The 27610-nt window shown below is 51.4% G+C and overlaps 1 protein-coding gene across 1 annotated transcript in view; it reads right to left on the bottom strand.

The window, feature by feature from the left end:
• LOC144719029 (E3 ubiquitin-protein ligase TRAF7-like) overlaps positions 1–20143 on the bottom strand; it is a 36778-nt gene extending 16635 nt beyond the window's left edge. The window contains exons 1-7 of the mRNA XM_078594761.1: positions 20087–20143; positions 12432–12590; positions 11075–11132; positions 8496–8584; positions 6381–6479; positions 4958–5050; positions 1812–1845 (exon numbers count right to left, since the gene is read on the bottom strand). Of these exons, the coding sequence (XP_078450887.1) occupies positions 1812–1845; positions 4958–5050; positions 6381–6479; positions 8496–8584; positions 11075–11132; positions 12432–12527 (469 nt within the window). The 5' untranslated portion in view covers positions 12528–12590; positions 20087–20143. The remainder of the gene's footprint in view (positions 1–1811; positions 1846–4957; positions 5051–6380; positions 6480–8495; positions 8585–11074; positions 11133–12431; positions 12591–20086) is intronic.
• Positions 20144–27610: the final 7467 nt, after the last annotated feature.

Raw genomic sequence — 27610 nt, 5'->3', positions numbered from 1 at the left:
TGGTTTATCCTCCTCAGTAAGATGTTGTCGTTCATTCGTGGCAAGCACTTTGCGTGCAATAAGTGCGACCTTGTAATTAATGTCGGCACAGCACACACAGGCGGGTGGGTGACGCAGGGCAGTACCGCGCCCAGTGCTGATGTTCACACAACCGCAGCGGGTACTCATTTAAGGCCGAGTCAGCATAGGGGATGCCGAGCCCTCTGATCGAGATATCGCTCGCCACTAACGTTAGCCGTGACCGGAGATCGAACTCCGGAAGTCGGGGTTTGTAGCGCCGTGACGCAGCAGTAAACCCTCTGCACGTACACCGGCCTAATAGACTTGCTGGTGTTGTTAGCGAGCAACTAGTAAGGCCAGCACGGCATAATAAGTATGCATTGTGCCCCCCCCCTCCACCACACACACAATATAACCCCTCCTCATGAACCGTGAGCTGGCAAGCGAGGGGAACGAACGCAGAGGACGGTGGACGGTGTGGGAAAGGTTCGTAACGAACATGAACGGCTCGTTTGGCGACACGCGACCACCTCCAGTCCATCGCTCATTCTCCCAACTTGCGCCACCCCCCCCCCCACCCCCGGGCTTCATCTGGACGCAAGAGCCACTCCACTCTGCTCGGCAAGAAAACGCCACCCCTCATCTCCACCTTCCCCGCCCCCCGCTCCGTTACCGCTTTGCAATCAAAACAAAATTTACGGCCAAAATCCGGCACTTTCTCCCGGCGTCTGGCACTGCGCCCGGGGCCACGACGGCCAAGGAGTCGTGACGTCCACGGCAACCGGTGAGGGGGGGGGGCAGGAAGCACCTTGCCAGGGAGAGGGCCGCCACCCCCCACCTCCCCGCCCCCACCCCCCGTCCCCGCCTCCCCCCAAGGCCCAGCTTATCTGTCGTGGCGGCGCCCGCCACCGACGCTACCGTCCACTGCCGCCACCCACCCCACGCCACCCCGTCTCGCACCCCTCCACCCACTGACTTCTTCTACAACCCCCCCCCACAAACGCCTCGCACCGCGCTCTCTGTTGTTGTTTGGCCCTGGCCGCTGTCGTAGGTGTGGTCGCCGCAGCTTAACGATCTCTGGAGGTGGGTTTTTGCGTTTAATTGCACCGAAAACACAGCGCGTGCCAATGGGATGTTCTGGTCGAGGTTCGGGTTTTGGCTTTTTAAGATTCTGTTTTCGAGGCGCGTCTGTGTTTGTTCGGCTGCTGCTGCCGTGGTGGTGGCGGGGCTGAATGCTGTTGGCAGTGGGGATTGGGTGCACCGAACCTGACGCAAGCGCCGTTGTGACGTCGCTGCCACTTAGTGGCGAACGGCGGTTGTTGTCAGTGGTGGGATGGTAATGGTGCTGGTGGTCTTAGTAAATATATCGGTTCGAAACCAGCGGCCTGGCACAAGCGCTGCGATGATGTCCACGAATGGCAGCTGTTGCTGTTGTTTGTGGAGTGTGATAGTGATGGTGGATGGTAGTGGTGCTGCTGGTGGTGGTGGTCGTGGTGGTGGCAATAGGTGGCTTTGGGGGGCGGTGGAAACAGCAAAGGTGTTGGTGGTAGGGATGATAGTGAACCAGGTAGGTGGTGCTGGCGGTGCCGAGTTGAACAGAATAGTTTTTCAATGACCACCAGTTGCAATGATTCCTCACCACCTCCATCCTCACCATTGCGCACATCTCCCTCACCGCAACCTTCACCACTACACCTCGCTCACCACCTCGCTCACCATTCACAGCAGCACCTCACCACCGCCCTCCCCCCACCCCGAGCGGCTCGCTACACATTCACCCGGACGCGACGCAAACCGGACACGCAACTCACCGGACGTCAGCGCGCACTTGCGGCAGAACGTGTGCTGCAGACCCAACAGACACAGCACACACGCACACGCGCATGATAAACAACGCAACAGGGGCATGACAGATGCAACACACACAGCAGAGGGTGCACGACGCACACAGAGCAGATGTAACCCATAGCACAACACACGCAAGACAGACACACACGCAGCACGAAATGAAAACACACCACAGAAAAACAGCACAACACACACGGACACACAAACTGCACACAATGTTGTCATTCCCCCACGCAAGAGACGCACGCAATACAAAACAGACACGCCATGCACGAGAGAAACGCACGCAGCGTTGGGCTGTAGGATTCCACCCCCTTGCAAGTCGGCGTGACAGTCCCGCACGCGAGTCAAGAGCCGCCACGGCTCAGCACCAATCAAGAGCGGTCACGGTTCAGCGGCAGTCACGAGCAGTCAAGGCCCAACACGGAGTCACGAAAGCCGAGGCGCGAGCCGTCACGGCCCGGGCAATCGCTCTTCTCCACTACCGCCGACAAACTCCACTCGGTTAGGAAATAGCTCGAGGTGATCGTCAGATCGCCCCGCACCACGTGACTGAAAAATGAAAGCCTTGAGGCTAAGCGAGTCTTTCCTTGGGTAAATAATTGCGAGACAAAATTAGAAATGAATGCGAAGAGAAAAAAAACCCAACAACGGAGGCCTCCCCGTCCTCGTTATGAAACAAAGCGCGCGGAACTGATAAGTGGGGCGCCAGCAATCGCGAGCGGAACTGGGCACGGGAGACCGGGTTCCACACACACATACACACATGTACGTACGTACACGTGGCATGGGCGCCAGTGGGTTCCACACAAACACACACACACGCACATACACACATACATACACATACACGTACGTACACGTGGCATGGGCACCAGTGGGTTCCACATACAAACACACACACACGCACATACACACATACATACACACACACGTACGTACACGTGGCATGGGCGCCAGTGGGTTCCCCACACAAACACACACACACACACAAACAAACACACACACACGTACGTACACATGACATGGGCGCCAGTGGGTTCCACACACAAACACACACATACACGTACGTACGTACACGTGACATGGGTGCCAGTGGGTTCCACACACAAACAAACACACACAAACACACATACACACACACACGTACGGACACATGATATGGGCGCGGGTTTCACACACAAACACACACACACACACGTAGGTACACGTGACATGGGCGCCAGTAGGTTCTCCATAAAAACACTAAAACTAAACGATCATTCGTATTGATTTGTCTTTGGTTCTTTCGGTAAAGTCACGTGGGTAGAAAATTAATAGATCACGACGTTTCGATCGCAACGCAAGCCACCGTCACCAGGTGAGACCAACACAGAAGGAAAAAAAACAAACTGCTGAAGTTGTTTCTTGCTGTGGTCCCACCTGATGACGGTCGCTTGTGTCGCGATGGAAACGTCGTGATCTATTAATTTTCTAACCTAAGTGACTTTACCGAAAGTCACGCAGCTCTTTCTCAGAAGCGACCTGGCCAACAAACGATAGCTCAACAAAGTGGCTTATCACGTGACAATTTATAGCAGCCAATTGCTCGCAACGCGTGATGTTGATTTTAAACCCGCAGGGGAAAACCTGGAGGACCCGGAGAAAACTCCACGCGACCACATGAAGAACATTCAAACTCCAAATATACAAGCATCAAGCTTGGGATCGAATCCACAACCTCCTGCATACCAGTTGAGGCACGGAGACACACGTACGTACATACACGCGGCACGGGCGATCAGCAGGGACCACTGCCCCCCCTCCCCCCCCGCTCCCCTTCCCTGTGTCAGCAAATGGTGGCACCAGACAGCCAAGTACTGGTGCTGCTGGTGGCCAGGAAGAAAGATGCATTGGATGGATGTATGTTGAACTTATTACGCAACGTATGCAGCCCGACCACGCTAACCGGAGGTGCGGTGATGTGGCGTGGTGACGTGCGAGGGTAGGCGATGATGTGCGATGGTGGTGTGAGGGCGAGGGACGGTGAGTGTTGGTGAGTGATGGTGTGTGATGGTGAGCGATGGTGTGTGATGGTGAGTGGCGATGTACGGTGGTGAGTGATGATGCGGGTGATGTTGTGTGATGGTGAGCGATGGTGTGTGATGGTGAGTGGCGATGTGTGATATTGTGCGGTGGTGAGCGATGGTGTGTGATGGTGAGTGATGGTGAGCGATGGTGTATGATGGTGAGCGATGATGCGGGTGATGATGTGTGATGGTGAGCGATGGTGTGTGATGGTGAGTGATGGTGAGCGATGGTGTATGATGGTGAGCGATGATGCGGGTAATGTTGCGTGATGGTGAGCGATGGTGTGGGGGATGATTCTTGACGGTGAGCGGTGATGACGAAGGCTACGATTTTGGCACGGAGGTCACGGCGGTGGTCAGCAAAGTCCGTGAAATATTGGAAAATGGCTGCAGAAACACATTAGATCAGGCGCTTCCTTTATTTATTTTTGAAAATGCTCTACGTTGGTGGGAGGGAAGTGGAGTGGGGGGTGGAGATAATGGGGCGGGGGGGGGGTGCTAGCACCCCACCTTATTCCGTGAATTCTAGTTTTATCCACGCACCTCTTCCTCAGCGACAACATCGTAGCCCGACTGGCGAGTGATGATGAAGTGGATTCGCTTGACCCCTTCCCGTCCCGAGACGTCTGCAAGTTGCAGGGTGTGGGTCCCGTTCTCCTCCGAATCTCGGAACGTGCAAATTAAAGCGGCTCAGCTTTAATTTTATTTTGGAGAGGCGTAGTAGCGCCGTCGTTTTTGTTAAAGACGTTGTACTCGCCGCAGAGAGCCTTAGCGACATGACCGCCGCACTCTACTATACCTGGCGCCAAACTGTACCGCACGCCCTCCCGCATGACCTTGCGGGGAGCCTCTCGTACTGATAAAGTGATTTTATCTTCGTTTTTATTCTGCTTTCGTTTCGATGATGTACACGTACATCAACGGAGGGAAATCGGAAGAAGAAAAAAAAAACTGACGCCGTACACATACGTCATCGGAACGGGAAAGGGTTAACGTGACGGGGTGGGTAAACCGGCGATGTGCGACGGCGAGCGGCTCACCCCGCACGTCGTGATGATGGGGTCCTTAAAGATGCCGCAACACAGCTGGCAGCACAGCTTGATGGACGGGGGCTCGGCAAAAACCAGCGGGTCCTGTGGTCACATGCACACCACACCACATGTCACAAACACACACCACACGTCACACACACACACACCACACATCACATACGCCACACAACAAAAACAAATATCCCCCTGTATAGCCTTAACAAGACTGTTGGGGCAAAGTGCTGTTCGCGAGCACCTTTGAAGGCTGGCAAGACACACGAGGGGGTGAGTGGCCAGCACCACGCCCGGCTGCCTTTGTCTCCTAGTAGCGATGTTTATTCACAGCACTAGATATATATTTGGGGCTGTGTACGCATGCGTGCGTGTGCGTGTGTGCGTGTGTGTATGCGTGTGTGTACGCTTGTGTGTGCGCGCGTGTGCGCGCGTGCGTGTACGCGTGCGTGTACGCGTGCGTGTACGCGTGCGTGTACGCGTGCGTGTACGCGTGCGTGTAGGCTTGTGTGTACGCGTGTGTGTAGGCTTGTGTGTATGCGTGTGTGTATGCGTGTGTGTATGCGTGTGTGTATGCGTGTGTGTATGCGTGTGTGTATGCGTGTGTGTACGCGTGTGTGTACGCGTGTGTGTACGCGTGTGTGTAGGCTTGTGTGTACGCCTGTGTGTACGCCTGTGTGTACGCGTGTGTGTACGCGTGTGTGTACGCGTGTGTGTATGCGTGTGTGTATGCGTGTGTGTATGCGTGTGTGTATGCGTGTGTGTATGCTTGTGTGTATGCCTGTGTGTATGCCTGTGTGTATGCGTGTGTGTATGCGTGTGTGTATGCGTGTGTGTATGCGTGTGTGTATGCGTGTGTGTATGCGTGTGTATGCGTGTGTGTAGGCTTGTGTGTATGCGTGTGTGTATGCGTGTGTGTATGCGTGTGTGTAGGCTTGTGTGTATGCGTGTGTGTATGCGTGTGTATGCGTGTGTGTAGGCTTGTGTGTATGTGTGTGTGTATGCGTGTGTGTATGCGTGTGTGTATGCGTGTGTGTATGCGCATGTGTGTATGCGTGTGTGTAGGCTTGTGTGTATATGCGTGTGTGTATGCGTGTGTGTATGCGTGTGTGTATGCGTGTGTGTATGCGCATGTGTGTATGCGTGTGTGTAGGCTTGTGTGTATATGCGTGTGTGTATGCGTGTGTGTAGGCTTGTGTGTATATGCGTGTGTGTATGCGTGTGTGTAGGCTTGTGTGTATACGCGTGTGTGTATGCGTGTGTGTAGGCTTGTGTGTATACGCGTGTGTGTATGCGTGTGTGTATGCGTGTGTGTATACGCGTGTGTGTATGCGTGTGTGTATGCGTGTGTGTATGTATGCGTGTGTGTATGCGTGTGTGTACGGGCGTGAGAGGCAAGGGCCCGTCATCTCCCCCTCACCTCGTCGTCCTCGTCCTCGTGAAGCGAGAAGGTGGAGCGCACGGACATGTTCGACTCGGAGTGCAGCGAGCGCACCGACATGGCGGCCACAGGGCCCGGCTGCACAAAAAAAAATGACAAAAACCCCCCCCCGTGTAGCCTTTAACACCCTGCCGGGGCAATCGCTGTTAGCGAGCACCTATTTAGGCCTGCACGCCACAGGAGGGGGTGGGTGGCCAGGACCAAGCCCGGCAACCTTTGTCTCCCCAGTGGCGGTGTGTTCACATCGCCCCAGGTACAGATTGAGTCGACCTAGAGGAGGCCCAGGACTTGTGCAGACATTACTTGCCACCGATATTAGCTATGGCCGGCAAGACGTCGAACTTCATTTGCCCGGTCCGGAGTGCAGTTCCACTAAGCACATCGCTGCAGCTCCACACCACGTGCACAGCAGCAACAACAAAGGCCTCACATGCATGCCCACACATACATACACACACACACACGCACGCGCGTGCGTGCACACGTGCCGACAAAAGCCTGAACAGACTTTTGGGGCAAGCGCTCTTAGCGGGCACCTTTGAAGGCCATCGCGCTACACGAGGGGGCAGGTGGCCAGCACCACGCCCGACCGCCTTTGTCTCCCCAGTGTCAACGTTTAAACACCGCACCAGGTACTTATTTGAGGCTGAGTCAGCCTAGGGGAGGCCCAGGACTCGTTAAGATAATCGTCACTGGCATTGGCCATGAGCAGGAATCAAACTTGGGTCGACGGGTTCATAGATCAGTGCCCTAACCGCCTCACCACCGCTACCCACATTTGCACAAGACAAAGATCCCCTGTATAGCCTTTAATAGAGTGTTGGGGCAAGTGCTATTAGCAAGCATCAGCGCACGCACACACACACACATACGCACACGTGCACACGTACAGAGAAAACCTAATCAACCACCATCACCGCCACCACGCACCGGCCCTCCCAACTGACGGTCACCGTTCCAGAAATGCCACAACCGTGACACCGGCGGCGCCGACCTTTCCCGGCGAGCGCGACGCCCGTCACGCAGCGCTGTCGCGAGCGCGGCTCGCTCATTAAAAGACGGAGAGAGGAGAGGCCAAAGAGAGGCGCGGTTACGGAGAGCCGACGACGGGCAGAGGACCGGGGGGTGGGGGTTTACCTCCTCGCGGTCACCTCTCCTCCTCCCTCTCTGGTACCACCGTCACCGCTGCCGCGGCCGCGCCGAAGCGCCACGACGGGAGACGACGCGGAGAGACGCGGTGCGGACGGGCATCGCAAGCACTCGAATCGGAAGCTCACTTACCGCTCACCTCCACTCGCCACTTGCCACCTTACAAGCGAAGTACCGCTCCCCTAGTCTCGCACGCTCGCAGCACCACCCCTCTTTACGCACACGCTCACGAGCACTCGCTCACCGCTCGCTCACTGCCACATCCTCGCTCAATGCCACTCGCTCAGTCGCTCGCTCACTCACTCGCTCGCTCACTCACTCGCTCACTCACTCCCCGTCAATCACTCGATCACCCATTCACGCTCGCTCGCCTCACCGCTCTCACTTGCTTCTACCTGCTCGCTCGCAAATATTTTCTCGCTCTCTGCCACTTCTCTGCCTCGCTCACAACCACTCGCGCTCGCCTCGCTCACTCCCCGCTTGCGAGCGTGGACTGGGGAACGTCCGCCAAGCGACAAGCCAGAAACGCTCGCTCGCTTCCTGTCACACGCACGCGTGCTTCCTGTTGCTGCTGCCCCCCTCCCCCCCACCACCGACAGGGTTGGGGAGAGGGGGGGAAGGAGGGGGGTAGGGAGGGAAGGAGAGAGCGGGGAAGAACCCAAGTCTCTGAGCCCATGGGAGCGGGATGTTCACGAGCGCAGAGCCAGGGAAGAACAAAGCACGAATCATGACCTGCGGCGTGAGGGACAGCCAAGGACAGCTCCCGGGCCAACACAACCGTTAAGAGAGAGAGACACGTCCCCCCGAGATGCAGCGACGATGCAATGAGACACGGCTACGACGGAGGAGACGGTGAGACGTTTCTGTCGTCAGACCCAGCCGTGGGGCAGCAGCGACAGACGCGGCGGCGGTGAGACGACAGCGACGAGAGGTGCGGCCTCTCACCAGCAGGTTGGCGTCATCGTGGATGCTGAACACCGCCGAGCCGGATGAGGGCGTGCGCCGATGCTGCATGTACGAGCTTGTGCCATCAGCTGTGCGCGCACGTACACACACACATACACACACGTACAACAACAACAACAACCGCCATTCGCCACTAAGTGGCGGTGACGTCACCACGACGCTTGTGCCAGGCCAAGTGCACCTTGAGGCCACGTGAAGTGTCGAACGCCCGCTGGCAGGAGGTCACGGGGCAGACCAAGCAGGTGCCACGGGTCGACTGACCGAGATGACCGAGATGACTGGCTGATGCACCACCTGTGCCCCCTACTGTACCAACTTGCTGTGCTTTAGCCACCCGGTGCTCCGCTCGTTGTTGTGAGCGTCGCTCCTCCGCCCTCCGTTGTTGTACACGTACACACACGCATACACACACGTGCACGCACGTATGGGCATGTACAGACGTGCGTGCAGCATGTCACACACAAAGACAAAGATCCCCCGTGTAGCCTCGACAAGTGATGTCAGTTCGTTGTCCTCCCCTCGCACCTCCGATGAGCACAGTTGGCTAGGCACGGTGCAAGAGGAGTTCAACGTACGTACACGTGAAGGCCGGCACGGCACACGAAGAGGGTGGGTAGCAAGCACCATGCCCGGCCGCCTTTATCTCCTGAGTAGCGATGTTTACACACTGCACCAGGTACTTATTTGAGGCTGAGTTGACCTAGGGGAAGCCTATGACCTGTTAAGGTAATCGTCACAGGTATTCGTGGCCGTGAGCGGGAATCGAACTCGGGTGGCCAGGTTCATAGCGCAACACGCCAACTGCTGCACAGCGTCTCACACACATACACACGTATACACAGCGTCTCACACACACACGTACACACAGCGTCTCACACACACACACGTACACACAGCGTCTCATACACACATACACGTACACACAGCGTCTCACACACATACACACGTATACACAGCGTCTTCACACACACACGTACACACAGCGTCTCACACACACACACACGTACACACAGCGTCTCACACACATACACACGTACACACAGCGTCTCACACACATACACACGTATACACAGCGTCTCACACACACACGTACACACAGCGTCTCACACACACACACACACGTACACACAGAGTCGCACACACATACACACATATACACAGCGTCTCACACACACACGTACACACAGCGTCTCACACACACACACGTACACACAGCGTCTCATACACACACATACACACAGCGTCTCACACACATACACACGTATACACAGCGTCTCACACACACACACACGTACACACAGCGTCTCACACACATACACACGTATACACAGCGTCTCACACACACACACACGTACACACAGCGTCTCACACACACACGTACACACAGCGTCTCACACACATACACACGTACACACAGCGTCTCACACACACACGTACACACAGCGTCTCACACACACACGTACACACAGCGTCTCACACACACACACGTACACACAGCGTCTCACACACACACACGTACACACAGCGTCTCACACACACACACGTACACACAGCGTCTCACACACACACACGTACACACAGCGTCTCACACACACACACGTACACACAGCGTCTCACACACACACACGTATACACAGCGTCTCACACACACACACGTACACAAAGCGTCTCACACACACACACGTATACACAGCGTCTCACACACACACACGTACACAAAGCGTCTCACACACACACACGTACACACAGCGTCTCATACACACACACACGTATACACAGCGTCTCATACACACACACACATACACACAGCGTCTCACACACATACACACGTATACACAGCGTCTCACACACACACGTACACACAGCGTCTCACACACATACACACGTATACACAGCGTCTCACACACACACATACACACAGCGTCTCACACACATACACACGTATACACAGCGTCTCACACACACACGTACACACAGCGTCTCACACACATACACACGTATACACAGCGTCTCACACACACACATACACACAGCGTCTCACACACATACACACGTATACACAGCGTCTCACACACACACGTACACACAGCGTCTCACACATATACACATGTACACACAGCGTCTCACACACACACGTATACACAGCGTCTCACACACATACACACGTATACACAGCGTCTCACACACATACACACGTATACACAGCGTCTCACACACACACGTACACACAGCGTCTCACACACACACGTACACACAGCGTCTCACACACACGTATACACAGCGTCTCACACACACACACATATACACAGCGTCTCACACACACACACACAGCATCTCACATACACACATACACACGTACACACACACACACAGCGTCTCACACACACACACGTATACACAGCATCTCACACACACACGTATTACACAGCGTCTCACACACACACACGTATACACAGCGTCTCACACACACACAGAGACTCGCACACGAATGACTCCATGGACCGTACCCATCCGTGCGGCGCTGGCTTGTGCCGCGTGTATAGCTGTGCGGTGCTCACCCTTGGTGATGGTGGTGATGGTGGTGTACGCGGGCCCAAACGTTGTCTCCATCCTCGCCTGCCGTACACAACCGGAGTGTTACCCGACAGAGACAAACCAAAAAGATCCCCCGTGTAGCCTTAACAGACTGCTGGGGCAAGTGCTGCTAGCAAGTAGCAGCACTGCACACGAGGGGATGGGTGGCCAGCACCATGCTTGGCCGCCTTAATCTCCCTAGTGGCGATGTTTACACACCGCACCAGGTACTCGTCTGAGGCTGAGTCGACCTAGGGGAGGCTTAGGACCGGTTCAGATAATCGTCACTTGGTGTTGGCCGTGTGCAGGAATGGAACTCGGGTCGCCGGGTTCGTAGCGCAGCGTAGCGCTAACCGCTACCACTCCCAACGCCACAGTGGAGCTACAGAGGAACGCAGAGTTAGTACGTAGCGGTACAGGTACCGACACAGGTGCACACAGTACATAGAAGAGCAGGGACTACATTCGCTGCGCAGGCTTCTCCTGGCAAGCCAGAGGTGTCGTAGCACCTCGACTCTCACGGGAGTGGGGAGTTTCACAACATTTGTGCAATGCACCAACGCTCACTCACCAACCCTCCCACAGTGCTGGATTAGAGGCCACGTGCAGCATCGCCACCACTGGCGTAGAAGGTCTCGGTGGGTACTGTAGGTGTCTGTGGGTACTATAGGACTAGGTGTGTACTATAGGTCTGGGTGGGTACTATAAGACTAGGTGGTACTATAGGTGTCTGTGGGCCACCCCCCCCCCCCCCTTTCTCGCGATTCACCGTTACGGAAATAGCTACGGATGTTTTTAACCCGTATACAATCATATGTAGGCTATATGACGATATATTTTACGTTCTCAAAAATTGTTCTTAAATTTTGGTACTTGTTTATCTGTTGATTCGGGGCCCACTTGTGGCCGACTGGGCCCCCTATGCGTCGCATAACGCGACCACATACCGCCCCCCCCCCCATAATAAAGGTTTTTTTGGGGTTAGATCGCGTAAATATGTGTCGATAAACCAGCCACCACCCGACACAGCTAATTAGTAAGGCCTGTCACGTAAACAGAACTAGTACAGCGTGTTGGAGAGCAAATCCACAATATTTACAATTGTAAACGAATTGGCATGTTCTGTTTCCCATGTCGGGTGGTGGCGGGTTTGACGACACATTCACATTTACGCGATCTAACCACAAATTAAAAACTCTATTACGGATATTGGTCACAAAAGCCGACGCGTTAAACTACCCCCCCCGCCGCCCCCCACAATAGTTGCACCCCTGGGTTGTAGGTAGTGTAGTTGTGTGTAGCCTGTGTGCTGGAAGGGGGGGGGGGGGGGCTCTCTCTCACCACGCCCGGGGGGGACTGGCTGGCAGGCGAGGTGGTGGTTGGCACGCCGGCGCCGCTCGCGAACGGGCTGTACCAGCTGCCCCGGGCCGAGGCCATCCGCTCGCGGCAGCTGCGACAACGGCGACGGCGGCGGCGGCGCTACTGCACAGGCAGCACCGCCTACACACGGACACACACGGACACGCGACACACTCAGTGGACACCGCACACACGACCACAGCAACCAAAACCCACAAGAGAGGATGGCCACGCGAGCACGGCACCACGCACAAGAGGAGGCAAGACACACACACACACAACGCGGCAGAAATGTCACGCGCGCACATAGGCAGAGTGCAACAACAACAACCGCCATTCGCCACTAAGTGGCGGTGACGTCACCACGACGCTTGTGCCAGGCCATGTGCACCTTGAGGCTGCCACGTGAAGTGTCGAACGCCCGCTGGCAGGAGGTCACGGGGCAGACCCAGGTGCGACTGACCGAGATGCCTGCCTCGGTCAGGCAGAGTGCGAACATGTACACACACACACCGCGCGCAAAAGGCACGTCGCAGAAAACGCACCACACAGCACGCACACAGCACGCACACAAACAGCACACACAACATTTAGCAGCTCACGACACATGCAACAGGGCACGCAAACGCACAGCACACACAGCACACACGAAGTACAAAAAGCACACGACACACACACACATCAACGCGCGTTCCTCGCATACTCCGCGCGTCAACAACAACATTGCCAGCGGTTCTCGGCACTGCCGGCTATGGCAGAATCATACACAGCCTCGATTGGTAACATCACAACAATAGAAGCAATAACAACAACAAGAATGTGAAATTTGCTGCTTCAGACGCTGTCTTTCCGACAAGACCTGTTCTTCACCTGAGGACGGCTGCTTGCGTTGTGGCCGAAACGTCGTGAGAATTATTTTATTATGTTTTATTTTTATTATTTTATTATTTCCCTTCTACGTGACTTTATCGAAAGAACCAAGAAGAACAACAAGAATGTGAATTCATACCCCGATCTACGTCCCTCGCCCCTTTAAACGTCGCTTCGCAGCTGCGTCGTCGTCACGCTATTAACACCGCGACCCGATTTGCGACGACTCCACCCCACGCACTTGCACGTCGCCGTTACCCGTCGCCTCCACCTCCTCCTGCCCCGCCAATCGCTTTGATGGACGTCGGTCCGATATCCGCCGTCGCACCTTGCAGGAGCGTTGGTGTGCGGTGCTTTATCTGCAATATTTTGCCGCCTTTCCTTGGATTTTCTGTTTGCACGTAGTCAGTCACTTGAAGATGTTTTCTTGTTCATGTTTTTGTTTTGTGTTTGTTGCGGTTGCACCCGATTCAAGAGCCGATTGGCTCACAGGGCTCTACCTGATCAATGAAACTGAACCGAAGGAATAATTCCCAGAGGTCTCAACCGGGTACCCGATACCCGTACCCTACCCGATACCCGGCCGTTTGCGACCCTGGTGTCGTTTGCGACCCTGGTGCGGCCGGGTACGGGTACGGGTAGGCCGTGAGTCACTGGTGAGTCACCGTTTGTCACTCATTTCGGGTAGGGTACGGGTACGGGTAGGGAACGGCTACCCGTACCCGGCCGGGTACGGGTACCCATTTGCGACCCTGGTGCGGCCGGGTACGGGTAAGGAATCAAAACCCGTTTGCGACCTCTGACGCTTCCCCGACGTAAATCGGGGTATCACTGCGACGCGATTCACCAAGGAAAGCCTCGCCGAGTCTCTGGCTCTCTCTCTCTCTCTCGAGGCTCCTGCTACGTCTCTGAATGTCTCTGTGAGGAGTTGGTCCCCAACGTTGTGAGAGCGTCTGCCCGCAGGAGCCGGAGTAAGGCTCAGCGTGCTCGCAGTCCCAGCTACACAGCCGTGTTCAGACCCCCATCTCATACCCGCCTGGCAGCCCAGGACGGTCTGAACTCCGAGTCTCACCGCTCAAACTACTAAGGGGCCGTCCATAAATGACGTCACGCGATTTTCGACGATTTTTTACCCCCCCCCCGCTCGTCACACGACGTCACAAAAAGTCAGACCCCCCCCCCTCAAATATGACGTCACAAAGCTCTGTCCCCCCCCCCCTCCTCCAAAACCATATTTCCGTTTTGAAAATAAAACATGCTTCAAATCGCTTTAAACTATTGTCATTGTAGTGCGTATTTAATGTGGCGCTGCGCTATAATGTTGTAGGAGAAAACATTCATTAAAAAGTCTATTTACTTAAGAAGAACGTGTTGTCTATCTATATATATAAAATCGCAAATCTGTCTGTCTGTCTGTGTGTGTGTCTGTGTGTCGCCGGACCATACGCAGTTTCATTGGACGGCGGTTGCCCCTGGCAACGGGTAGCGACGCATTCGCTGCCGGGTGGATGCCAATTTTAAATTCCCGTTAAAAATATGCGCACGCATTTGTCGTATAAACTCGATATACCCAGCGTTGCCCGGGGGGAAAATACATTTAAAATCTCATGAAAACTTTCAAACATTACATACCAATGAAAAAACAACCGTGTAATTACTTTTAAAGCCGACGCGCCAAGAATCGATTCTCTGAATCGCGCAAAGGAATCGAAGGTTGTAGATTCCTTTAGATTCGGACGATACCCGTTTACTATAAGTTGCTTAAAGTCGATACAAACTGCTACGAACGGGAAATATCCGGCGTTGACCGGGGCAAAAATGTAATTAAAAACTCCTGAAAAAAGAAAAAAACTATGAAAATGAAACTCTTATCATTCAAAATGTAAACCCCCAACATGCCAGGAATCGATTCTTTGAATCGCACAAAGGACTAATCGAAGGTTGTAAATTACTTTACGATCGCGCTTCCTGTTTAATATAAGTTGCTTATAGAGTTGATATAAACTGCTACGAATGGGAAATATCCGGCGTTGACTGGGGCAAAAATATAATGGTGAGGGCGGTTGTGAGTGGCGATTGTGAGTGGTGATTAGTGAGTGGTGAGGGGAGGTTGAGTGGTGACGGTGAGTGGTGAGTGGTGATTGGTGAGGATGAGTGTTGAGGGTGAGTGGTGAGTGGTGATTGGTGAGGGTGTGATTGGTGAGGATGAGTGGTGAGGGAGAGTGGTGAGGGAGAGTGGTGAGGGTGAATGGTGAGGGTGAGTGGTGAGTGGTGAGGGTGAGTGTTGAGGGTGAGTGGTGAGTGGTGATTGGTGAGGGTGTGATTGGTGAGGATGAGTGGTGAGGGAGAGTGGTGAGGGAGAGTGGTGAGGGTGAATGGTGAGGGTGAGTGGTGAGGGTGAGTGTTGAGGGTGAGTGGTGAGTGGTGATTGGTGAGGGTGTGATTGGTGAGGATGAGTGGTGAGGGAGAGTGGTGAGGGAGAGTGTTGAGGGTGAGTGGTGAGTGGTGATTGGTGAGGGTGTGATTGGTGAGGATGAGTGGTGAGGGAGAGTGGTGAGGGAGAGTGGTGAGGGTGAATGGTGAGGGTGAGTGTTGAGGGTGAGTGGTGAGTGGTGATTGGTGAGCGTGTCATTGGTGAGGATGAGTGGTGAGGGAGAGTGGTGAGGGAGAGTGGTGAGGGTAAATGGTGAGGGTGAGTGGTGAGGGTGAGTGTTGAGGGTGAGTGGTGAGTGGTCATTGGTGAGGGTGTGATTGGTGAGGATGAGTGGTGAGGGAGAGTGATGAGGGAGAGTGGTGAGGGTGAATGGTGAGGGTGAGTGGTGAGGGTGAGTGTTGAGGGTGAGTGGTGATTGGTGAGGGTGTGATTGGTGAGGATGAGTGGTGAGGGAGAGTGGTGAGGGAGAGTGGTGAGGGTGAATGGTGAGGGTGAGTGGTGAGGGTGAGTGTTGAGGGTGAGTGGTGAGTGGTGATTGGTGAGGGTGTGATTGGTGAGGATGAGTGGTGAGGGAGAGTGGTGAGGGTGAATGGTGAGGGTGAGTGGTGAGTGGTGAGCGTGAGTGGTGAGGGTGAGTGGTGAGCGCGTGTATGTGTACCTATGGACGGGGGGCGCGTGTGTGGGGCGAGCGGTATTGTAGTGGTTAGTGCGCTGCGCTATGAACTCGGCGACCCGAGTTCGATTCCCACTTACTACCACCACCTGTGACGATCATTTGAACCGGTCCTGGGCCTCCCCTAGGTCGACTCAGCCTCAAACGAGTAACCGTGGTGTGAACATCGCCACTGGGGAGACAAAGACGGCCGGGCGTCGAGAATCCAAGTCCCGGGCGAAGCCGGGTAGTAAAGCTAGTATTTATTTAAAGTTGCACATTTTGATGTGACGTGACATTTCTCAAACCCCCTCGTCACACATCGTCACAAATGTCTGACCCCCCCACCCCAGGTGCGTGACGTCTTTATGGACGGTCCCTTTATCAAGAAGCGACCTCGCTATCACAAATGATAGGCTCAACGAAGATGGCTTACCGTCGTGTGGAAATGTTTAGCAGCCAAACACCCTAAACGCGTGGTGATGTTGATTCTAAAATGTGGAGGGGAAAAAACCGGAGGACCCGGAGAAAAATCCACGCGACCACGGGGAGAGAGAGAGAGAGACGCAAACTCCACATATACAGCAGCAGGCGTCAGGGTCAGGATCGAACCCACGACCTCATGTATACCAGGCGAGGTAGTTAACATCTCATAGCCACCGTGATGATGAGAGAGAGAGACAAGCAAACTCCAAATATACAGCAGCAGGCGTCAGCGTCAGGCTCGAACTCACGACCTCCTGTATACCAAGCGAGGTAGTTAACATCTCCTAGCCACCGTGGCGCCCAGTGAGAGCAGAGATAGTGGCAGGAGTGATACCGAGGGAGGAGAGTGAGTGAGTGAATGAGAGTGGAGAGTAGTGAGTGACTGAGAAGAGTGATGAGGAGTGAGGGAGAGGAGGGAGTGAGTTTTGAGAGGAGCGAGTGAGACGAGTGGGGGGCAGGAGTGAGTCAAAGAGGAGTGAAGGGAGAGTAGTGAGTAAGAGAGTGAGGAGGGAGAGAGTGAGGAGGGAGGGAGTGAGTAGTGAGTAGTGAGTGAGTGAGAGAGTAATGAGTGAGAAAGTGAGGAGTGAGTGAGTAGTGAGTGAGAGAATAGTGAGTGAGTGGTGAGTGAGTAGTGAGTGAATAGTGAGTGAGTGGTGAATGAGTGAGTGAGAGAGTGTGGAGGGAGAGAGTGAGTAGTGAGTGAGTGAGTAGTGAGTGAGTAGTGAGTGAGAGAATAGTGAGTGAGTGAGTGGTGAGTGAGTAGTGAGTGAATAGTGAGTGAGTGGTGAATGAGTGAGTGAGAGAGTGTGGAGGGAGAGAGTGAGTAGTGAGTGAGTAGTGAATGAGTGAGTGAGAGAGTAATGAGTGAGAAAGTGAGGAGTGAGTGAGAGAATAGTGAGTGAGTGAGTGAGTAGTGAGTGAGTGAGAGAGTGAGGAGGGAGAGAGTAGTGAGTGAGAGAGTGAGGAGGGAGAGAGTGAGTAGTGAGTGAGTGAGTGAGTAGTGAGTGAGTGAGAGAGTAATGAGTGAGAAAGTGAGGAGTGAGTGAGTAGTGAGTGAGTGAGAGAATAGTGAGTGAGTGAGTGGTGAGTGAGTAGTGAGTGAATAGTGAGTGAGTGGTGAGAGAGGAGTGAGTGAGTGAGGAGGGTGAGGGGAGTGATACTCAGTGAGGAGAGAGTGTGTGAGTGAGTGTGAGAGTAGTGAGTGAGAGGGTGGTGAGTAGTGAGTGAGTAGTGAGTGAGGAGTGAGTGAGTCAGAGAGGAGTGAGGGAGAGGAGTGAATGAGGATTGAGAGAGGAGGGTGAGGGGGAGTGACACTGAGAAAGGAGTGAGTGAGTGAGTGATAGAGTGAGTAGTGGGTGAGTGATAGAGGGGTGAGCGAGGGGAGAGATCTCGTCGAAGTGAGAGGGGTGAGGAGTGAGTGAGAGAGAGGGGTGATTGAGTGAGTGGGTGAGTGAGAGAGGGGTGAGTGAGTGAGAGAGGGGTGAGTGAGTGAGTGAGAGAGTAATGAGTGAGAAAGTGAGGAGTGAGTGAGTAGTGAGTGAGTGAGAAAATAGTGAGTGAGTGAGTAGTGAGTGAGTGAGAGAGTAATGAGTGAGAAAGTGAGGAGTGAGTGAGTAGTGAGTGAGTGAGAGAGTGAGGAGGGAGAGAGTAGTGAGTGAGAGAGTGAGTAGTGAGTGAGTGAGAGAGTGAGTAATGAGTGAGAAAGTGAGGAGTGAGTGAGTGAGAAAATAGTGAGTGAGTAGTGAGTGAGTGAGAGAGTGAGGAGGGAGAGAGTAGTGAGTGAGTGAGTAATGAGTGAGAAAGTGAGGAGTGAGTGAGTGAGAGAATAGTGAGTGAGTGAGTAGTGAGTGAGTGAGAGAGTGAGGAGGGAGTGAGTGAGTAGTGAGTGAGTGAGAGAATAGTGAGTGAGTAGTGAGTGAGTGAGAGAGTGAGTAGTGAGTGAGTAGTGAGTGAGTGAGAGAGTGAGGAGGGAGTGAGTGAGTAGTGAGTGAGTGAGAGAATAGTGAGTGAGTAGTGAGTGAGTGAGAGAGTGAGTAGTGAGTGAGTAGTGAGTGAGTGAGAAAGTGAGGAGTGAGTGAGTAGTGAGTGAGTGAGAGAATAGTGAGTGAGTGAGTGGTGAGTGAGTAGTGAGTGAATAGTGAGTGAGTGGTGAATGAGTGAGTGAGAGAGTGTGGAGGGAGAGAGTAATGAGTGAGAAAGTGAGGAGTGAGTGAGTAGTGAGTAGTGAGTGAGTGAGGAGGGAGAGAGTAGTGAGTGAGAGAGTGAGTAGTGAGTGAGTAGTGAGTGAGTGAGTAGTGAGTGAGAAAGTGAGTAGTGAGTGAGTGGTGAGTGAGTGAGTGAGAGAGTAGTGAGTGAGTGAGAGAGGAGTGAGTGAGTGAGGAGTGAGTGGGGTGAGTAAGTGAGTGGGTGAGTAAGAGAGAGGGGTGAGTGGGTGAGGAGGAGGAGGTGAGGAGTGAGTGGGTGAGCGAGTGAGTGAGAGACGGGTGAGGAGCGAGTGTGTGAGTAAGAGAGAGGGGTGAGTGAGTAAGAGAGAGGGGTGAGGGTGAGGAGCGAGTGAGTGAGTAAGAGAGAGGGGTGAGTGAGTAAGAGAGAGGGGTGAGGGTGAGGAGCGAGTGAGTGAGTAAGAGAGAGGGGTGAGTGAGTAAGAGAGAGGGGTGAGGGTGAGGAGCGAGTGAGTGAGTAAGAGAGAGGAGTGAGTGAGTAAGAGAGAGGGGTGAGGAGCGAGTGAGTGAGTAAGAGAGAGGGGTGAGTGAGTAAGAGAGAGGGGTGAGGGTGAGTGAGTGTGTGAGTAAGAGAGAGGGGTGAGTAAGAGAGAGGGGTGAGTAAGAGAGAGGGGTGAGGGTGAGTGAGTGTGTGAGTAAGAGAGAGGGGTGAGTAAGAGAGAGGGGTGAGGGTGAGTGAGTAAGAGAGAGGGGTGAGTGAGAGAGAGAGAGGGGTGAGTAAGAGGGGTGAGGGTGAGTGAGTGAGTGTGTGAGTGAGAGAGAGGGGTGAGTAAGAGAGAGGGGTGAGGGTGAGTGAGGGGTGAGTAAGAGAGAGGGGTGAGTGAGTGAGAGAGAGGGGTGAGTAAGAGGGGTGAGGGTGAGGAGGAGGGGTGAGGGTGAGTGAGGGGTGAGTGAGTGAGTGAGTAAGAGGGGTGAGTAGGAGGGGTGAGGGTGAGGAGGAGGAGGTGAGTTGGAGAGAGTTCGCATCCCTCACCTCCACACGGGGGGCTCTTCCTCCTCACGACCCTCCAGTGACGGCGCCTTTGATTGGTAGACGCGTCGGCGAGTTCGATGCCACCGACCAATCACAGCGAGGCGGACCAACACATTACACCCATTTAGTTGGGTGGAATCAACTTCGCTTAATGCAGCAATTTGTAAACAAAAACGAATAAATCAATGTAACCACTTTAATCTCAACAATAATTGAATTAATATTAGATTTATATACATAGATAAACAATGTAAACACAATATCGTATCGCCTTAGAATACTTAATTTCCCATTCCCCCCCGCTCTTCGGGAAAGTGGTATCGTCCACGGGTATTTAAGTGCCCATCGCGCGCCACCTCGGTCTTGTGTCTTCGTGGAGGTGAGTCGGGGTGGTTTAGTTATAGTTCGTGGTGCGATCTTAACAGTTGAGATTCGTTTAAAAGTTAAATACTTTATTTAGGTGTATTGATTGGATTTATATTAACTGCTTGGCAGTAGTAGCGCTTTGGTTAAAACTTACTTAAAGCACTTTATCCGTCTTGGATTGGTCGTCCACGTGGGTAGAGGCCTAGGCCGTTGGTTTAAGCCCGTTTAGCCTAACCACGCGCGCGGGAAATGGGCTTCGTCCCCGGGGTGCGAGTTTTAAAGCGCGGCTTAATCAGCAAGATAAATGCTACAGTGATTGATTTAGTATAGTTACACGGTGGGTGGTGAGGGCTTCATCCAGCAGTGGATGAACTAAGGGTTCTCGTGTATTCGCGTTTCTTAGTCTGCCGTGACCTTCCAACGCGCAGTCGCCGTTAACAACCGCCCTGGAAGGGAAACGTTTCGGGCAATGTACCCTTTGAAAGACATTGTCCGAATCGTCGGCAGTTTAAAAAAAAAATTTGGGGGCGGAGTATTTTAGAAGAATGTCCCAAGTTGACTTACTCGTTTTACGAGCCCCGCTGTAAACGCGTTTCGGTATCCGAAAAAGTAAAAAATTTAATTTGACCGTGGAAGAGAAATCTTTGCTTAAACCACGTCATCTCCAGGGTGGTCTAGATGTCTTGTGACCCCCCCCCCACTCAATTTAGTTCCCTTAATATTTGTTTACGCGAGGTTTATTTCAAATATACTAAGGGTAAAATAAATTAGGGGATAATTTATGGGGGGGGGGGGGCGGTCACAGGACATGTGGACCACCCTGTAAGTTGATCGTTACTCTAAACGACGTCTTTCTGTAAGGAGCGGCCTCTTGAGACGAGCATGGGATCGTATGTGTAGGATGGAAATCTCGATTCCCGCGTGAACCACGTGGTCGGCTGATCCTTGCGCTTGGCATGGGCAGCTGCTGCATGTGGCTTTTAAAACCCACGCGCGCGTTTCAGATATTACTGTATTGTGCGTAGACTTAAACGCGTTTTAATATTTATAATTGTTTTTTTGGTCAGGCGTTATATCGGTTACTTTACACCAAAAGATTTAACAACGGTGCGTATACGAGAAACGTTACCTTGTTGGGAAGAAAGGTTTTCGGATCGATATTTTTATTGTCCCTGGATTAATCCGGTTCGAGTAATGGCATGTATGATAAAAAAAAAAATATATGAGATGCAGTACGGTGATGCGTGGACAAATGTGTAATACTGGAGATCTGAAAGCCACGTAGCTCATCGGATTCCTCCAGAAATAATAAAACTCTGGGAAGGAGCTTAATTGTCGATGTGAGCAGGCGGAGGCGTTGCCCATGATGAGTCAGCACTGACACCTCTTGTTTGAGTGCCCTTGGCACACTGAACACAACTCAAGCTTTAACCCCACTGAGGCCGCCTCGCCTGCCCCCCCAATGCCCGCAACACTGCTGCTGATGGCCGTGCCAAGTTTATTTACCATCTCCCACTTCTTCCCTCCCCACAGGTGGAACCTGGGAGAGAAGCTTGGTACCAGGGGCGCCCGGAGGAGACGACGCGGGGAATCTGCACACATGACACGATTCCACATTCTGTGAACTGACAATTTAAATAAACGTGTGTTTCTAATTTTTGTTGTGATGCGTCATGTTATTCCACGCGTTTTTCCGGGAAGGCCTCCGTTATTACTCCTTGTCAGGGAGAGGCCCCTCATGTTTTCAGTGGAGGGCGATAATGGTTGTGCAGTCAACCAAAGTAATAACCTGGTTAACCCCAGGGGTTGTAATTGCTAGTGGGCGCTTGTATGCTGCTGCTGTAGCTATCACGTGCACTACTGCAGGAAGAGCCCGTTCCATACCAGTTAATGTTGAAGTGGAGCGACGGCACTTTAGTGCAGAGCTGCTGTGAGTATGGTCCGGCAGTAGCCTACGACAGCTGGGATGCATGGTGGTGTGTTCCCGAGTTGTCATGCTTGACCGTGTTCTGTTTATATTGCCTGGCAAGGCCCGCAGCTACCTTGTTTTTCAGAAGTGACCTGACCACAAGATGGCTCTGCAAAGTGGCATGGGAATTCATAGCAAACGTGATTCTGAATGTGGAGGGAATCTGGAGAACCAGCAGAACAAAAAAACATCCACCTGACCACGAGAACAATCTCTCCAGTTTGGGATTGAACCCTGGCAAGGCAGTTAACATCTTGTACTCTTAGTTTTTTTCGGTAAAGTCGCGTAGGTAAAAAATGAGATTAAAAATAATAAAAATAAAAAGATTTATTATTTTTTCATTAATTTTTATTTCATTTTTTACCTACGTGACTACTGAAACTAAGAGTATGAATCCTTGCAGTCACGAAAGCTTCAAATCTAGAGTTGACATCTTGCCATTTCGGTGCCCTGTTAGCCCGGAGCACACGGTGTGAGGAGCTTGCAGTATATGGGTGTCAACCCCAGCCAATCGGAGGTGCTAGAGCACCTTCGTGTGAACTCTGGGTTTGATGCGCTCATGAATACATCCTCTTTGGTTCTTTCGGTAAAGCCACGTAGGTAGAAATACAATAAATCGTTTCGATCGCAACAAGCAATCGGGTGGAAGCATGGCTAGAAAATGCGGAAGTAGGCGAGAGCTGCCGTGGCAAGAGGTTATATAGGTAAGAGGGGGGAGGGGCAAGGGGGGGGGGAGAGCGGGTGGGGTAGGGGGACCACGTGAGCGCTTGGGGAAGAGGTCATGAGGCTGGGAGGGGCGGGGGAAGTGGGCGGGGCTATAAGTGGGAAGCTGAGTGCGGGACACGGGAAAAAATAGAAATGTACAGTAGTAAACCGGCAGGTCGGATGGAAACAACCACAACCATCTTCTTGGTTCTTTCGGTAAAGTCACGTAGAAGGGAAATAATACAAATAAAATACAATTCTCACGACGTTTCGGCCACAATGCAAGCAGCCGGTCCTCAGGTGAAGAACAGGTCTGTCGGAATGACAGCATCTGAATGAGGGCTGTCGGAAAGACAGCCCTGTTCTTCACGTGAGGACGGCTGCTTGCGTTGTGGCCGAAACGTCGTGAGAACTGTATTTTATTGTTTTATTTTTATTATTTTATTATTTCCTTTCTACGTGACTTTACCGAAAGAACCAAGAAGATGAATCCCTACAGTCACGAAAGCTTTAACAACCAGTTAAGGCGTTACCTGGTGCATAACATCCTTCCAAAGATTGTTCAACTTGTATCCATCTTCTTGGTTGAAGTTATGTTTATATATCTGGATGGTTTCATGAACAAACCTTTGATAGTTGCCCGAAGGTTTGCAGAGTACCTTGGTCTCGGGGGAAAAAAAACATCATGCGGGGCCACAGCGTTATAACGATGGCTAGCCATGGCAGAGGTATTGGTTGTGCCGTGTTTCAGATCTGCCTTGTGTTTGCGAACACCTATGAAGACCTGCACCCCCAGTAAGGGCATCTAGCACCCCCAGGGTGTGTGTACACTCAAGATTAAGAATCACCGTTAAACACACGGGATGTGGATGACTCTTAGCCTGTTACGCCTTTTTTGTACGAGTAGAATATACATTCTCACATTTGCTAGTGGGGATAATAATTGTATCTGATACAAGCGAATGGCAGCTTTATAGGCCTTGCCATATCTGCGCTCAGGGGCCCAGTCGGCCACAAGGGGGCTCCGTATGAACAGATAAACGAGTAAACAATGTTCAGCTAAATTATTCCAAAAATGTGCTTCCAACAATTAACCGAAAATGCCACAACATTGTTACAAATGAAAAAATAGTATTTTTTTTGCTAACTCACGTGCGCACGAAAGCAAGACGCATGATAATTGTACCTTTACGTATTTTTTTTTTATACCGTCACTGACGCTGTTTACCTATAAACCCAATACACGGTGCCACTAAAATAATCCATATCGAGTTATTGCCTACGTATTGTAAACGGGTTAAAAACATGTCTCGCTATTTCAGTAAAAGTGAGTCGCAAAGATAGGAGGGGGCACCACAGTCGTCTCTTGCATAGATCCCTTGACAGGGAGTTGCGTCCCTCTGCAGTGGGGTCGAGATAGCAAGGCCGTAGCCATGGAGTCAACATTGGGGGGGACCCAATCTTCCAGGGTGTCTGGGGGTCCCAACCCAGAAAAATATCTAAATTTTAAAACTAATTTCCTGCCTAACATATTTAAAAATTCACCAACACATGAGATGGACTTTTTATTTTTTACGATAATGTCGAATAGTGTATTGTATTACATTGCTCTGTTTTTACTTTTTTACCATTTCTTGTTTCATTGTATGTAATGGCAGGGATTTGGGATGAATAAAGTACAACCATAACCACAATCATATAAAAATAAATCTATGCATTGATTTATATGAAGACAAATCCAGATATTGTGGCCAAGATTTAGCAAATTGTTGTTTTTATTTACATAGCATAGCAATTATATATTGTTTTGCATAATATTGGGGGGGACATTTTTAGCATATTTGAATATTTGGGGGGATGTGGGGGGGATGTGTCCCCCTCAATATATATTATAATTACGGCCTTGATATATAGTGTCGAGAAAACATTTGAACCCCGATGATAATTTTGGAAATTGCATAGTGTTACCGTGATAGCCTTCTTGAATCAAACCCGGTCTTAAACATCCAATAGCTTTGCTACCTCAGAACCTGGATGGCTTGCCATCATCGACATAACCATGAATTCTGCAATGTATCAGAAGATTCTAGAGGAGCATGTCAGGCCATCCGTCCGTGAGTTTAAGCCGAGCCGAAAGTGGGTCTTGCAGCAAAACAATGATCCTAAACATACAGGCGGATCTACAAAATAACGTTGGCTGCAGAAGAATACATTTTGCGTTTTACAATGTCCTAGTGAAAGTCCGGACCTAAACCCCCATCGACATGTGGCAGGACCTGAAGCGAGCTGTCCATGCAAGGCAACCCTCAAATGTCAATGAGATGAAGGAGTTATGTTTTAAAAAAATTGCCAAAATTCCTCAAATCCGATGTGAGAGACTGACCAACGATACCAGGAAACGCTTAGTTGCAGTCATTGCTGCTCAAGGGGGTGTCGCCAGTTACTGAATCAAGGTTCACATTCTTTTTTTTCACGCGTGGTTATTGAATGTCGAATCATTTGAGGAGACGTGTTCTTCTTTCGTATGGATTCATCGCAGCAGATTAAAGATGTAATTTTAGATTTGTTATCCACTCAGTTGTCTGTTCGGAAGCAGAGTCGATCTCGTTCCTTCCTCCTTTCAAGGAGTGAAGATACAAATAGTATTATGTTTGTGTGTTATTTAACCAGGTTATCTTTATCTTCCATAAGAGGGTTTTCATGCTGTGACCCTGTGTTCAGATAGGCGTCAGTATGCGTTTTCTTTCGGTAAACACAATGTGTGTTATTTTACCATTTCTACCCCGTCCGAGCAGAATATCCAGAAATGCTAGACTTCTGTCAGCTTCCACTTCCATTGTGAACTGGATGGATGGGTTTTGCGAGTTCAGATTATTTAGAAATGCGTTCAGTGTATCTTTGCCGTGTGGCCAGACCAACGATGTGTCATCCACATATCTAAACCAAGCAGATGGTTTTAGTGTGCTTGAAGCTATTGCTTTTTTTCAAAATCTTCCATGTACAAATTCGTTATCACAAGAGACAAAGGAGAGCCCATTACTGCTCCTTCCTTTTGTTTATCGAAGTCACCTTGCCACATCACCCCGCACAGAAATCTGCTCTTATCAGGACGCTCATTCATCGAGCTAAGAAAGTATCAGATGGTGACAGTCTGAGAAGTGAAATTCAACATGTTAAAGAAGCGCTGCAAATGAACGGTTACAATGATGCACAAATCAACAGGGCATTGAATACCAAAACCAAATCAAATAACAAGAGCATTGAAACTGCCCAAGTAATTAAAACGATCAAAATACCGCGTGCTAAACTAGCCAGATGTTTGGAAAAACAAAACATCCGAGTCAGATTTGGCACGGTACATAAAATACAGAAATTAACATCTGGTACAACAGATGTATTACCGAAGCTATCAACAGAAGGTGTGTACAGGATTAACTGCACGTGTGGTAAATGTTATGTTGGGCAAACAGGACGAATGATCAGCACCAGACTAAAACATCAGAGAAATATTAAATTATCCCATATATAGTTAGTAGCAGAACACGCGTGCCAACAAGGACACTCAATTGATTTTGATCATTTTGAAGTTGTGCAAAATTAACTGGTCAAGACGAATTAGAGAATCGATCGAAATTGAAAGAAATCAAAATAACTTTAACCGTTGGGATAGCTACCGCCCTAGTGCTGCGTGGAATCGAATAATCAAATAATACACTATTTAAATGCATGCCTACAGAGGGCAGCGCACTTCAATAAAAATTACCGTAGGTAGGGCTATTTTAATAAACACGATAGACAGGAAGGACACGTTTAAAGGGCTCGCATAATGCACTTGCATAATGTACTTGCCTCAGTAACACCCCCCCCCCCACATTGTGCAAGAGCGCAGCTGCGTGGTCACCACATTTACGCCTCTATAGAAGGAACGAAACATTTAGACTTCTTCACAAACCTGACTGTCGCCTGATGAAGCTAGTTGTAATTAGTGGCGAAACGTCGTACTCAGATTGTAAATGTTGTGGCTTGGCTCTCCAACACAACGGTGTGGCTGTACTAGTGACGAATTGGCCACGTTCAGTTTACGTGACAACCCTTACTGGTTGGCTGTGTCGGGTTTTAAAGACACATTTATATATTTACGCGATCTAACCCAAAAACCTCTATTATGGATATTGGTCGCGAAAGCCTACGTGTTAAAATTATCTTTATCTATTATTAAGACTTAGATTAAGATCTGATAACATTTTAGGTTTGAAATATGTAAAATATGTGAAAATCCTAAGGGGTTTACAAACGTTTTTCTCGGCACATCATATAGATATTTCCCCCATACTTTACACTGGTGTCAGTTGGGGCGGAGAGGAAATCGAACCGGTTTTGGTGCCACTTGGCTGAACCGGTCTTGCATGGGCCCCATCCTGAAACCGCCAAGACCCACTGAGCCATGACCTGGAATTGAACTGGTCGGGTCGCTGGCTTTCGCA

The sequence above is a fragment of the Lampetra planeri genome, chromosome 5 (assembly GCF_965212315.1).
Source record: "Lampetra planeri chromosome 5, kcLamPlan1.2.h2, whole genome shotgun sequence".
Classification (NCBI taxonomy): Eukaryota; Metazoa; Chordata; class Hyperoartia; order Petromyzontiformes; family Petromyzontidae; genus Lampetra; species Lampetra planeri.
This window is presented reverse-complemented; position numbering and strand designations above follow the sequence as displayed.